At 36.5% G+C, this 14,776-nt stretch overlaps 1 protein-coding gene across 1 annotated transcript in view; it reads right to left on the bottom strand.

Annotated features, from left to right (window-relative positions):
- Nucleotides 1–14,776, bottom strand: part of SLC26A7 (solute carrier family 26 member 7) — a 72,531-nt gene that overhangs the window by 39,589 nt on the left and 18,166 nt on the right. Inside the window, exons 4-6 of the mRNA XM_063300258.1 lie at nucleotides 12,239–12,403; nucleotides 2,539–2,691; nucleotides 653–735 (exon numbers count right to left, since the gene is read on the bottom strand). Of these exons, the coding sequence (XP_063156328.1) occupies nucleotides 653–735; nucleotides 2,539–2,691; nucleotides 12,239–12,403 (401 nt within the window). The remainder of the gene's footprint in view (nucleotides 1–652; nucleotides 736–2,538; nucleotides 2,692–12,238; nucleotides 12,404–14,776) is intronic.

The raw sequence follows: 14,776 nt of genomic DNA, 5'->3' as shown, positions 1-14,776 counted from the left end.
GGCAGAGAGGTACAAAAGGTAGATCTGATGTCAGATTTCTCCACCCAAGACCAAGCCTCATCTGTGACCTCAGACAGAGAAGTCTGAAGAATCCTATGCCTCTTGGGATGCTGCCCAGGGTTGCACCTTAATCCTTATTCACAGCTTTAAAAATGAATGAAAAACAAAGAGTAGATTATTTATTATTGAACTTATAAATGTAAAAGCATTTGATTTATCCCTCTGAAAACTCTCTGTACTAACTACAAAAAGTGCGCTTGAAGAGTGGCAGAAAACATTTACATAATAATATGTTGTTGTTTAAAAGGAGAATGTATTAGGTAACAGATACGGACTTCATTTCTTCTCCTGAGATGTTCTTATCAAATGTATTAATGCAAACTGTGTACTTTTATTTTCATTCTTCAACTGTTCTGTTGCTTAGTTCACATTAACAACGGAAGACTATAAAATCTGGGTAAGAAATATCCACATTTCTGTATCTGGAGATAGATAGATAGATAGATAGATAGATAGATAGATAGATAGATAGATAGATAGATAGATAGATAGATATACACATAGATATACACATAGATATACACATAGATACACACACACACACACACATACATACATGAACACAAAAGCTTATTTATTAAAGACAAATTACCCTTTTGGAATATGTCCCACAACTTCCAGGCCATAGCTGTGCTCCATATCAGCAGAATAGCAGATAAGAGAGGTAGCAATTACCTATTGATCAAGCAACAATAAAGATTAAGTGATTTGGAACAAGATATTTTTTTAAAAAGTACAAGAAGTAGTGTAACTGTGTTTTTCTACTTTCTTAGAAATACTGTATGAATTAGAACCAACCATACAGTCAACTATGAGATGAGATCGCTTGTTGAGTACCATAATTACTGGACACAGGTTAAGATTTCCTCATCTGCTGGGTTTAGGGGAGACATAAAGGAACCTTTTTTGATCCCAAGGCCACACTGCAGCTGGGAAACCACAATGGGAGCCGTGTGCCAGCACCTTGTGGCCATTTTTCCTTCTCTGACATTTCTTGATTTATTTTAGAATTCCAAAGTCATTCCCCCAACTCCCAGCAGCATGCACACCCTAACCCATATTACTGAAGAGAGTCCCAGCCTTCCAAAGACATTTTCTGGACTCCAGGTGGCTGTGGGAACAGGAAAGAAAGGTAGAAGTCATACAGTCATACTCTAACCATCCTTTCTAAATGGTGTAAAAATCCCAGGTAAGGATATGATAAAACCTCTGCAGGGGCAGCCCTAGAGTCCCTGCATGAAGAGGGGAATTAGATTTAATACTGAATTTATTCAGCTTTACATTGGAACCATAGTATAGATTATAACTGTATAATCAGTGTTGACTAAAAAGGATCAATGTATCTAACTCATCTGACATTTTTGAGGGAAACAAATTGGGGCATTTTTCAAATTAATTACCATAGCTAATGTATCATAACATTGCCTGACTGAAGTTAACAGGCACAGACAGTACAGGTAATCCTCAATTTATGACCATAATAGGGACTAGAAAATTCATTGTTATGTGGTGCCGTCATTAAGTGAGGCATCATATGACCACACCTGATTTTGTGACATTTTTTGTGGTGGTCATTAAGTGAATCACACAGTTCCCCATTAATTTTGCTTGTTGGAAACTGCCTGGGAGAGTCACAAATGGTGATCACATGACCCTGGGATGCTGCAACTGTCTTAAATATAAGCACCTTAATTTTGATCACGTTACTACGGGGACGCTGCAACAGTCATTAAGTATGAGGACAGGTCATAAGTCACATTTTTCAGCACCACTGTAACACTAAACAGTTGCTAAACAAATGGTCGTAAGTTGAGGAGTATCTGTATTGATAAAACCTTCATTATCATTTTCTTTCATAAGAATGTAATATTTTTCTCAGATGTTTTATGAGACACTATACAAATCTTGTGGCAGTGGACTATTGAGATGTGCTGCTTGTCAGTTTCATTCTGTTTGATTGTAACAGAGAAGGAAAAGAATTTTCAAACAGTATGATCAAGTTTTCTTGAGTTATTTTATTTATTTATGGTGTTTTCCAGGCATTTTAATTTTTTTAATATATCATGAAACATATTCTAGCTGGTTTGTTAATCATGGTATAAAATAAAATATTAATCTGATATGTTATCTTTTTCTGGGTTATGTATTTATTGGATTTACTCTATATCATGTCTTTCCTCCAAAAGAAGATACACAGCACTCCCTCCTCTTCCCATTCTTCCTGCAACAATGCCTTGTGGAGTAGATTTACGTGTGTGTGTGTGTGTGTGTGAGAGAGAGAGAGAGAGAGAGAGAGAGAGAGAGATCCTGGGAGTTGCCATGCCTGAAGGTAGACTTGAACTGGTTCACTCCAGTCCTAGCAAACTGACCACATCATTATAATGCTAAATCTATACATATTTGCTCCACTCAAAATAAGCAGAAGGACCCAACAACTGTAGCAGATTACCAATGCAGCACCTAAAATGTTATACTTACCAGAATCAAATCAATGGGAAGCACCATTTTAATTTTCTTTTTAAATTTTTCATTTAGCTCTTTAACAAGGACCAGTATGGCAATACTAGATGCAGACAACAGCACAGCTTCCAACTGAACGGATTTGATGTTTTTAAAGATGTAGGCATAAATCTATAGCAGAAAGAAAGAGCATTCTCTATAAATAAGCAATACTTAAAGGTACATTCAAGTGATAGAAGCAGGTTTCCAAAATTGAGACCAGTTCCTGAATATTGTAAACTGGATCCAGCTATGCCCTCCACAAACAGTAGAGTTTCTTTTGTTTTCTGAAGAGATTAATATCCTTGTCAGAGAAAAAGGAGGGGGGATAACTTCTGCTAAAGGTCTCCTCTTTCCTGTAATTTCCAGAGGTTTCTCAATTTTCTGGATTACAGTGTGAATCTGGGATCTTTGCTTCACACACCTACAGAAGTCTAGCTGAACACAAATATATATATATATATATATATATATATATATATATATATATATATGCATAATATTTAATACGTAAAAGATGTAAGGTAGACAACTGACATTGCCGATTTAGTCAACTATGCTTTTAACAGTTTCTTGAGCTCCAAAAATTACCTGATTAAAAACATCAAATACTATGCCATGGAATATCAGTACTGACAGCCAATGAGCTACAGAAGAAGCTGCCATTTATGGCAGAGAAGCAAATCAAGGCATCATTTAAGAAACGGCAACTGTAGCAAGCTCTAAGGCTCACCTCCAACACACAAGCAAATAGGGGTTAATGTTCCCCATTCAAAGACAAAAGCTACATGGGAATTCCTCTCATAATGCACAAGGTGTGTTATGAACATATTTCCTTTTCATAGCAGGGAAACTGTGTTCATAATAAGACAGAATCAAGAGAAATGAAAGAAATAAAAATATAAGAGTTTTACAATGAAACCCAGTAAAATGGGAATGTGTGTGAGTGTGTGTGTATGTGATGTAGTACATCCTCCTTGATAAGAATAGAAACTGATTCTATGAATATTTTTAAGGAAATGAGAATATATCTATCTGGTGTTTTCTAAGACAGTTTGGTAACATAAGATATTACATGTACATAAAGAGTATGTAAACCAATCTTTACAGAACAATCCTATGGGCTAACTACAATGTAGTATAGTGGTTTAGTGTTGCACAGGATCAGAGAGACTCAGATTCAAGTTCCACTCAGTCATGGAGTTCACCGGGTGACTTTGGGGCAATAATTTCTATTATCCAAACTTAACTAACCTGTTTGATGTTGTGAGAATGGATGACCCTATGTATGCAGCCTTGAGCTCCACATAGGAAAAGTAGGACATACATGAAAATAAATAAATTAGTGCATAAATAAATACATAATATCCCAGAGCTAAGTCAGATTTAACCTACTCAGGAATATATAACAGGGATACACTTGTGTGACTAACAGAAGAGAGGAGGAGGAGGAGGAATGGATTTAATAGACAAGCCAGACATTTGGAAGGCAATGAAGCTACAACTTCTACTCACCTACTGTTCTTGTGTAATTGAACAATGAAGATATTATACTAGATAATTTAGGAATTGGCAGATAGAATGTCATGGCTACCCAGAAAAGCCTGTTGCCAAAACCATGTGGCTTTGGCTCCATGCCCCACTAGGAACTGTGGTCAACTAAGCTAAAAGACAGAAACTTGAAATGCTGTGTCAGAATGTTAGCAAATTCATCACTGCTGGGAAGCTACTAAAAGTCAAATCCAGACCAATCCATTGAGATCTAAAGAGCAAAAGTTATATCTGAAGAGCAACCAGTGAGCAAAAAAGAGGGGGTAAGCAAGTCCTACTATCAACTCTTTAAATATGACACACTGCAAGGTCTGAAGCTAGACGATATTTCTTAGCCCATTGGTAGATACTGAGTTTATAAGGCTTATGAAGATATTCTGAAATGGAGACTTGCAGATAATCTTGCAAATCATCATCACCCAGGCTACTGTAGTTTGCTACTTGTAGATCAACATCCCCTATTTAATCATTGTTCATGACTCAACTTCTCATATCATACACATTTTATTTATTTATTTATTTAATGAATGAATGAATTTATATGGCTGCCCAACTCACTCAGAGACTCCCGGCAGCTTACAAAATTAAATTAAATTTTAAATTTTATAATAATTTATGGCACCTTTATGTTCAGTAACAATACACAACCTATGGCTCTCATGCAGCATTCCAGCTGCATTTTTGCAGCCCCCAACAGTGCAGTTGTTTACCTTTGCAGGGGAGGAGTAAAACAATATGATTTTGCATTCAATTTTGCATTCAGATAAGCCCCACTCCTTTAATACAGAATGGATAACAATTTTAGCCCAACCCATTTCATGGTCACACTCTTTACAGACCTTGGGAAAGGGTAAAAATAAGAGAATAAATATAAATCATACCCCATGGAGGTACCCATCCCTGTGTCATAGGCTCATTTCTCAGTGTGAAACTTTCCCCCTCACTCTGTGTAGTACCAATGATAAGTAGTACAAAACCTGTCATTAGAACATATGATGAATCATCTTGCACTCTACTCACACTTCTATAGATTTTCAGTTTAGAATGGTGACAAAAGATATTATCTGAGCACTTCATTTATACAGTGACCATTTAAAATTGGAAAAATATAATATTCAGCACCATAAATATAATAATCCTGCATTTTAGTTCATCATTTTTCTTTCATTATGTACATTCAGGATGACATTTAAACTACCATATAAAGGAGGACAAATTCTGTCATATGCAGTTCTGGCACTAGATCAGCCCAAAATATTTTTCTCTGTGAGTAGGACATTGACATTATGGTGCAGAGAATTCCAGTCTGGACTTGGGTGGTTTCTAAATTTAAATAAATAAATAAGGCAGACAATCTCAAATTCATTCATTCATTCATTCATTCATTCATTCATTTGGGATTGTCTGCCTCATGTGCCAAAATAACTTTTATATATATCTCCAGAAATGTTATTTTGGCATATGAGGCAGACAATCCCATAAGTACTTCTCTCTGACAGGTAAAGAATACAGAACAAAATAAATAATTAGAATAGCAAACAACGATCTGCCCTTTCATAATGTCCAGAATTCCCTACCTGAGGCAACTGCCTCACTCTTTGTAACATAGGCATGGCTTTCCCTGAAGATATCTATGGAGAGGATTCACTTTGAACAAAGTGCCCAGTATGCTTAGAATTCTTTCATCATATTATTTCTGTGAAGAAATTTTAAAAACATCTGGCATGCATAGATATTCATTTAAAAATTACTGATGCAGGAATTTCTTCTGCTTTAACAAAGTAAAATGAACCCAGAGTGTCTCCAAATGGCAATTAATTCCAGTGAAGATGACATCTACAAATTACCCATAATAGGTAATTTGGTGGGTTGCAGGTTGCTGGGAACTCTACCCCCATGCTTAACTGCTTACTCTGCTTACATTGCCCTTGTCCAACAACACACTGAGACTGACTGCAATTTCTGGTTTTCCAGAACTGAATCACAGAGGGATAAAATGGCTTTCTCAGCCCATGCAGGTTGCAATGAGGAGCTCTGGAGGTTTCAACAAAAACGCAGCAGGCCACTTGAAAAAGACACTTGGTGAGACCAAAGGAGAGCAACATTATTTTATCTTTGTTGACATTTAATTAAATCATAATTCAAAAAATAGCTGCAGCAACACAAAAAGAATCACCTGTCATATAGATAAAATTTTAAAAAGTGATTAAGTCATGCTGTAACTATAGAGTAATTTACATCTATACTTATTACTAATTTACATCTATACTTATTACTGCTGTAAAGAAAATCAGAAGCTACTTCTCTTTTCTCTTCTTTCTTTTCTTTATTCTAAATATTAGTTTCTGTTAGTTTTTATCTTTTTAACATTTTAATGATGTGTGTGTGTGTGTGTCTGATTCAGCCACATCATTCATTAGTGCATGCTAAGATGTACAGATGACATCATCAAGTTAGCATGCCAAAAAGTATACTTGTAAAGAAAAGCCATTAAAGTTAAAATTCTACATGGGTGCAGATATCAAAGAAAAAACATTTATTCAAAATATTGGAACCTATATTAACATAATCCAATTTTACAGGCAAAAACTCCCCCCTGAGTTGCTAAAAAGTGCTTTTCTCCAACAATTGGCAGCCAAATGCAACACAGATTCGGAATGAAATTGCTTACAAAAACAATTTAAATCTAAGACTTGAATCATCTAGTTCAGAAACTTGTTCATAAAAAAATAAGAGACCAGGTCCTAAATAAGAACATTTACTTTTTAAGAGGTATTTATATCTGTTTCTCTTCTTATTTTCAGAAAACGTGCTACACAGCAGTTCAGCTGTCAAGTGGAATCCTGCCATGCCTTGTCCTGAAAAAGCTGGTTTGAAAATTAGATGCTTTCTTTTTAATATTGCCATGTCTCAACATTCTGCAGAGCCCAGTAAAGCTTGAAACAGCTAGTTTGAAAAATGTATGTGACATGATCGTTCCCCATGTAAGTGTGGTATCAGTCTGGAAGATGCTTGCCAGCTAGGTTAATGAGCTCCTATTTTTCTTCAATATATATACAAGAATACTTTCAATACATGAGCCAAAATGGAAAATGGGACCTCTGTAGACACCTCCCTTATCTCTTTCTAGCTTTTCACTTTCCACAGTGGCTATATACTTAATGGAAGGCCACAGCTAGAGAATAACTTTTTATGCAGAAATTCCTAGATCCAATCCCAAAATCCCTAGGTATTTCTAGTCTCAGATCCTAGAAAGCCAATAATATAGTCAGTGTCAGTTATACTAATGAATTAACAGTCTATCTCGGTATGTGACAATTCTTCCTGGATCTGTAGCCACATAGAAAGTGTTGGTATATTGTTTTCTGCTACAGAAATTAAGGTTACTATTAAGGTAACTAATTATTCTGGCCAGATGAAGAGGTTGAATTTAATTGTCCTCAGTTTAGGTGTTAATAGTTGCATTGCCTGAAGGGAGGGCAGCTTGCTTGGTTAGTTTTCTTTTAGCCTTGTAGGGAGTAAGCAGCTGAGAGAGCTCTCTCCTCTCTGAGAGCGTGTGTGAATGCACAAGCCTGTAAATATGTTTTGTGCTGTCTGTAAATAAATTTATTTTTATAGAAATGCCTGGTGTGTGATTTTTCTGATCTCTCTGGGCTAAATGCTTTCCAGCACTCTGCAACAGAAAGAACCATAGTAGAAACACCAACCTCATCAGGCAAAATACATATTAAAAAAATGTTTTATTTAAGGACATTTGGGTTGAACCACATTGCAGTTTCATGTAAATTTGTGATATTTAATCACAAGGGTCCTTCAAAGTAGGTTGGTTCTCTCCATATACATTTCATGGTTCATACTGAATTATGATCTCATTCTATATAAAACAAAATGTTTTATTGGCTTGTTTTCTTTATGACTCTTTAACCCCACTTTATTAACAACCATGATCCTTTCTTTGAAATCCAGGAGCATTTAAGCCAAAAGGAAAAAAAGTGGAGATTGTAAAAGAAAGTAAAGCAGCAGCAACATGCTGAAATTACAAAGTAGATTTTAAAAAAAGAACAGAACAGGGAAGTTTTTGCCAAATTTGTCTTTTGCAGTGGCATTATGCCAGCTGAGCTATACATAATTACTTAACTGTATTTTTCATATAAAAATAATTCCATGGCAACTCAAGTTATTAAATGTGTGGTGTTTTGGATGGTGATCCTGGTCCCTCTCCCTAGCAGCACATAAATGAATACATGACCGTGGGATTTTCCCCTAATTTTGAACAGCCCCTTTAAAAGGGAAGCAACTTTTCTAATAAAAATAAAGTGTCTACTTTCAGCCAAGATATTAAATATGAATGCCACATGATAAATCTTCATTTTAAAAGCATGATTTTGTTCCATAAAAAAAAGCAACGAAAGGAAGACATTTTTTAATCCTTTGCTACCATGTTTTTAAAATGACTAGGGTGCAATTAGGTAAAACAAATGTAACAAATTTATTCTGATAAACTAGTTCTTCAGGTGTTTATGGGAGTCTCAATGACAAGATCAGTAATGCAGACAAGCTTCATAAAGGACACTTTATCCATTGTGAGTAATTTTCTTCTCTATAGAGAAGCAGTCAAATTATACTGGATGTGCGATAGGCCCTGTCTGCAATTCAAGTGCTGCCCTCCCACCCCCAGCAGTTCTGAGGCCTCATGAACTGTATGTATATGCCCATGAGAACACATCTTAAATGTTCATTGTTGGTGAAAGACAGAGTATGGAAAGGATTTGTGAATTTAGAAAATCTGCAAACTACTAAAAAAAATTATCTACATTTCAGTGGTTGGTCTTCTGGTTTCTATCTAGAGTAAAAGTTTGCTGGTGAACCAAAAGGGACTAGATGTGCTTGTCTGCTCTGATAAGGCCTTAGTAATATCCACATTGCTTCTTCCTATCTTTGTAAACTGAATAAAAAGGGTGAAAATGGAATCTATACAGCCCTGCCTGATTTAATCAGATTCTGGAACCCATACACATATCCACAGCATGATTTTCTTTAAGGTATAGTAGTATTTCTAATAATAAGTATAAGCACAGTATAAAACACAAACAGGTCGAGACTTTTAGGGGGGCAAGAGGACAAGAAATATTCATAATACAGTCAAGACTATTATAGGTAGGTAAAGGTTTCCCTTGACGTAAAGTCCAGTCGTGTCCAACTCTAGGGGGCGGTGCTCATCTCCGTTTCTAAGCTGTTAGAGCCGGCGTTGTCCGCAGACACTTCCGGGTCATGTGGCCAGCATGACGACACGGAACGCCGTTACCTTCCCGCCGAAGCGGTACCTATTGATCTACTCACATTTGCATGTTTTCGAACTGCTAGGTGAGCAGGAGCTGGGACTAGCAACGGGAGCTCACCCTGCCGCGCGGTTTCGAACCGCCGACCTTCCGATCAACAGCTCAGCGGTTTAACCCGCAGCGCCACTGCGTCCCTGACTATTATAGAGATGAAGCAAATAGATAAAGATTTTTCATCTTTCTGGGCTGGGGGTATATTTGGAATTTTGAGTGAATGTTATTGTTACTCACAAAATTGCCAAGGTAAACATGACCAATCACAAAATATACCAGATCAAAAGGCAAACAAAGCACTGGGCTTCAGCTAGCCATCATTTTATTTTCTAAGAATGCCACTGGGGTCTATGTGGGGCTCAGAAGCATTGTTGGGAATAAAAAACATAGTTGAGGCTGATTCTTTGCTTTTGTGGCATGCTAGTTTTCTATTAATTTAATTTAAAAGAACTGAAAAAAGGTTATGAAAGACACCAAGAAACAATTGGTAGACACACTATCACCCCAGGGCACTACACTAGGGTTATTTCCCTGCATTTATTTCTTATTTGTTGTCATACTATACACTCTGTTGTCCACAGTGTGCTGTACAAAAATAGAAATATTTTCAATATATATGTAAATAAGTACCACCAGATGGCATTATCAATTTTCTTGTAGTTTATATGATAGAAAATATTAACATTTGTAAACAACCTATTTCATACATCTACATAGTATCTTGAAGAATAGTCACTACAATGTGGGCTGGGCTTTGGAACTCATCATAAGACAAACACCCTTATGTACATGATCGATGATCCTACCCCTATCCAAATATCTGAGTTTTCCTTTTCATACTGAAATTACATTTTCTAAATTTTCAAAACCAATGAGAAGTTACAAAAGTACTTTGATTCAGCTGACTAATTCTTCCTTCTTCCTTCCTTTTTTTTTAATGTCATTTTAAGACAACATCCAATCTGAAAAAGAATCCTAAGAATCTTACTATTTTCCAATGTTTTGGTTAGCCCTAAAAGATTATTCTACTGAAGTTCCATCTCTTTGTTAGTTAGTTTATGGCCATAGACTGATCATTTATCCAGTTTTGCACAGGCCTGTGCTCCATCACCTGAAGCTGAAGAGCTAAAGAACTAAAGCTTAAGAGCAGATTGAATAGGTGCATAGGCCACTTCATTGCAGTCTTCTCCACTGTAAGGAAATACAGTAACATGTAAGAAGTCTATTGATAATTGTTGCAAATTGGTACCCTCTTTTCCCTCTCTTTTGGTGATGCATAAATAGTCACATTTATAGACCAATTTGGCTCCAAACACCTTATGAGCAGAACAATTACAATTTAAATCTTTATTTTTCTGTCCTTTTTCCTTGCAAAATAATGACATTTTCCCCAAAACAATTTTTCTCATAAATTTAGAGCCGAGAAACAGCACAGCTACATTTGCAATGTTTGATGAGTGCTAAGATTTTGAAACTTCTAAGATTCAGTTACAACGATTGGCAGAGCTATAAATCTGTAAGGCTAAGAGAAAAATAGTTGCTATGGGTACAAGAAGGGTATAATAGCTCTTTTTCTTCCCAAAATTAGACAGGATAATATTTTTTTCCTGAGGAAAACTTTCACAAGGAAACTATTCAGGAAGATTTGTATTCATCTGCTTCACTGATAAGAGTGAAATAAATTAAAACTATAATTAATTTTAAAAACTAACAAAGATAGCATAACATAATTTGAGAAAAGTTATGTTACAAGCCTTGGAAAATAGACATCCAACAGCTTTTAGAAGGTATTGCAGAGTACTTAGAAGACATCAGTTTATGCTTCCAGAGAGAGAATGCCAAATTCAAAGGCTATTCCCTCTCTGCAAAAAATCTCTTTCCACAGTCACCTCAAATAATAAGATGGTTTATTTGAGATGTAGGCTTTTCCTAGGATAAGGGTGATTTGCAAACTTACTGTGCAAGTATACAGGGCCGCAACTAGTGGGGGGCATGTGCCCCGGGCACCACACTGGTGGGGCGCCAAAATGGGCACAGAATCCATGTTTGCCCTGGGTAACACAGATCTTAGTTGCGGCCCTGCAAGTATAGCATCCTTCCTTAAAGCATTAAAGCAGTGGTATCCTCCAGAAAATTCTACATGGCAGTTTTGAAGATTTTCTCTGGCTGTCTGCATGTGTGTATATGCAGAGCCACTTCATTGGCAGATTTCTGATAAAAGCCTTGGAAGAACCCATGCTTTCATTCTGGAGGATGCAGCTGCTTTAATATTCTAAGGAGGGATGCTTCAATTGCACAATGCACTTTGTGAAGTGACCCTTCTGAATGCTTTGCATGGCCCTATGGTTTTAAAATATAAGCATCAATACTTTGAATTATACTTGAAATGGAGCCATAGCTCTTTAAGGGCAGCATGATTGTCACAGGTTGTTCCCATCAGCTGGTAGCTTAGCACTAGATAATGGCACAACATTTTCCAAGCAGTCTTCAAAGGCAGGCCACATATAATATATTGTATCAGTCTAGCCTCAACGTTAATAAAAAGTAGATAACCAGGATCAGGCAGTCCAGCAGGGACCAAACCTGATGAAAGGCACTTTGGATTCTGGTTACAAAATTGGCGAAGACCCCCAGATAGCAAGCCTGCAACTGCATCCAGAATTGACTCCAATTAGAGATAATAGAGTCAGGCCTGATCTAAGATATCACAACAGTATTTTGGGTTTATCCTGCAACTTTAATCAACATGCAAATATGAGCAAAGCAGCATGGCAAATATTTACCAATATACTCACATAAAAGAATCCCAGAGGTCCTGAAATATATGGCATTTTCATTCCCAAGAGGTACTTCACTTGCGAAGTCACAACGTGTGTAGCTGCCCCAGTTGTCATTGCACTTATCACTGGCTCTGTTAGCAAGAAGGTAGCACTGCCCAAGTGTAGCATAAACATTGCTACCTGAGAAACCAGAGATATAACAGATTACAGCTAAATGCAGTTACTGATTCTAATGAAGGGGAAAAAAATACGCCTATCCTGTGTTTTTTTTAATAGTGAGATGAGATAGTTTCATGAGCTAATCAACTAGAAGTTATCTCATTACTCATTGCACCCATGAATAAACTTTCAACATATGTTAACTTTCATACAGTTATTACAGTGTTATCTCTCTCATATTGCTAGTTTACCACCAGGCTCTGCGCTGAGATTAGTTATAACAGCTGGCTCTGCCAATGTGTATTCATTGCGGTGACCTCTCTGAATGTTGGCTTTGAGTTATTCCAGTGTACAAACTTTATAAGCTCTGTGGATGGGAAAAGTATTAAGCCACAGAAGTCAGGCTGGATATAGTTAAAAAGCTATTCAGTTCATAAATTTCAGCTTCTAACAGATTTGAAATTTAAAAAGTCAGGTTTCTGGACACCACAAACTGAAGAGGTAGAAGAAAGAGCCATAGTTGCGTGCGTGTGTGTGTGTGTGTGTATGTTTCTTTGTTAGATGCATAGCCCACCTTTTCTTCAGGAACTCAAGGAGGTACACATGGACACCCTCCTCTCATTTCTCAGCACAACAGCCTTGTGAAGTAGGTAGCTTTGCCAAGCCCTGCACCAAGGGCATAGCCAAAGAAAAAAGGATCACACAGATTTCATTAAGGGTAAAGTACCGAATCTTGGAAAGTGTGTTAGAAACCTCCAATCCTAATTTAATAGTGAGCTCATTAAGGCAGAGTTTCTTTGAACATTTTGAATCTATTCCTGAGCTTGGATTAAGCTGCCATTTTTTAGATAAGTTGTTAATAAATTTTGCTTGTTACACCCAAAGTCTGCTAAATCAAGGCCCATTAAATAGAACTCAAGTTCTGATGGAAGTGGTTCAGAGGTTCAAGGCAACCACCACTTCTGAACCATTGCACTTTACTAAACATCCCTTGGGAGGTAATATGTTACTTATTTACATATTATATTTATATTCTGCCATATATATAGAGTCATCTATCTATTCATATCTAAAATATGAAGATTGTATGCTGGGAAATAAAATTCAACAGCTTTAGCAGCTCAGACTTGTCCCTGATCATTGCCACGCTGACCTCACATTATTTTGTACTTTTTAAAAAGAAAAAAGAAAAATCTCAGCAGAGCACGAATCCAGCCATTCAGAACATCCCCAACAAGTTTTGCTGTTGGCCTTCCTTTAGAACAAAAAGACCATTTATAGTGTGCACATTGTGCTCTAGGCTATGATCTGCTAAAGCATGGTTTGTGATACAAGCCACAATCGGTCAGGTTCACACAACATGGTAAATAATGAAAATAGTGTACAAAACAAATATCAGCAGGGACTAATGAATATGATCACTCTCCAATCACATGTGTTTAACAATTGTCTGTTTGCCATGTTAAAAATTACAATGTGCTATTAACTTCTGGAGATCTCTGGAAGCTGTACTGTAGCTGATGAAAAAAGAGAGTAAGATGGAAGGAAAAGAGAAGAAAACATAAAAAGACCAAAACTGCTGAGAGATGAAAGATTGAATAAAATAAAACTCTGAAAAGAAATAAAGGTGTCCCAGAATTCTGTACCCAGAGTAGCTCAATTCAAAAGCACTCCTTACCTCTCAATTGGATAAATAAGGATTAGAATAGAAAAGACCGATTAGCTTTTGTGGTCATGCTCAGTGAGAACAAAAGATGTTTTCTTTCTGATAGTATTTATCAGTAAGTAATGATAAGGCTTTAAGCAAACCAAGAGCCAGTATAGAAAGGCAGATTCCAGAAACAAAAATGACAGCCAGTTCTATTGCTAATATGTGCTTAATTTCTATTGCTGTAACATTTCATTCAGATATTCCATTCAAAGGTGATTCAGCTGAATATCATACTGGACAAACTGGGTACCTCTAAAATAAATCTGGATGCTTCTACACATATGCACAAATCCATTTTTTCCAAACCAATTCTAAATCATTCAATCAATGATTTGAGTTGGATGTTGTCTAGCAAAGGCCTATAACTAAATGGAAAGAAAGCATATGCAGCAGCTTTGGAGACCCACTTAATATTTTATACAATTTCTATGAAAATTGCTTTCATGTCAAAACTGGAAGAATCCAGTAGTTCACTATGCATGTGATCCATGCACACTTGTCCATTTTGCCATAGATTCCCAAAAATAAACATGCAACAATACAGCAACACAAATTATTCTTCATCCTTCACGCATTCACATTTTTTCAGGGACTGAATCTGCACCAGGAAAATGGAAGAACCATAATTATCACTTTTAGAGAAAAGAGCATATGTACAACTCACTATTTGAGCTGGTTTATAA

The sequence above is a fragment of the Candoia aspera genome, chromosome 3, assembly GCF_035149785.1.
Source record: "Candoia aspera isolate rCanAsp1 chromosome 3, rCanAsp1.hap2, whole genome shotgun sequence".
Classification (NCBI taxonomy): Eukaryota; Metazoa; Chordata; class Lepidosauria; order Squamata; family Boidae; genus Candoia; species Candoia aspera.
This window is presented reverse-complemented; position numbering and strand designations above follow the sequence as displayed.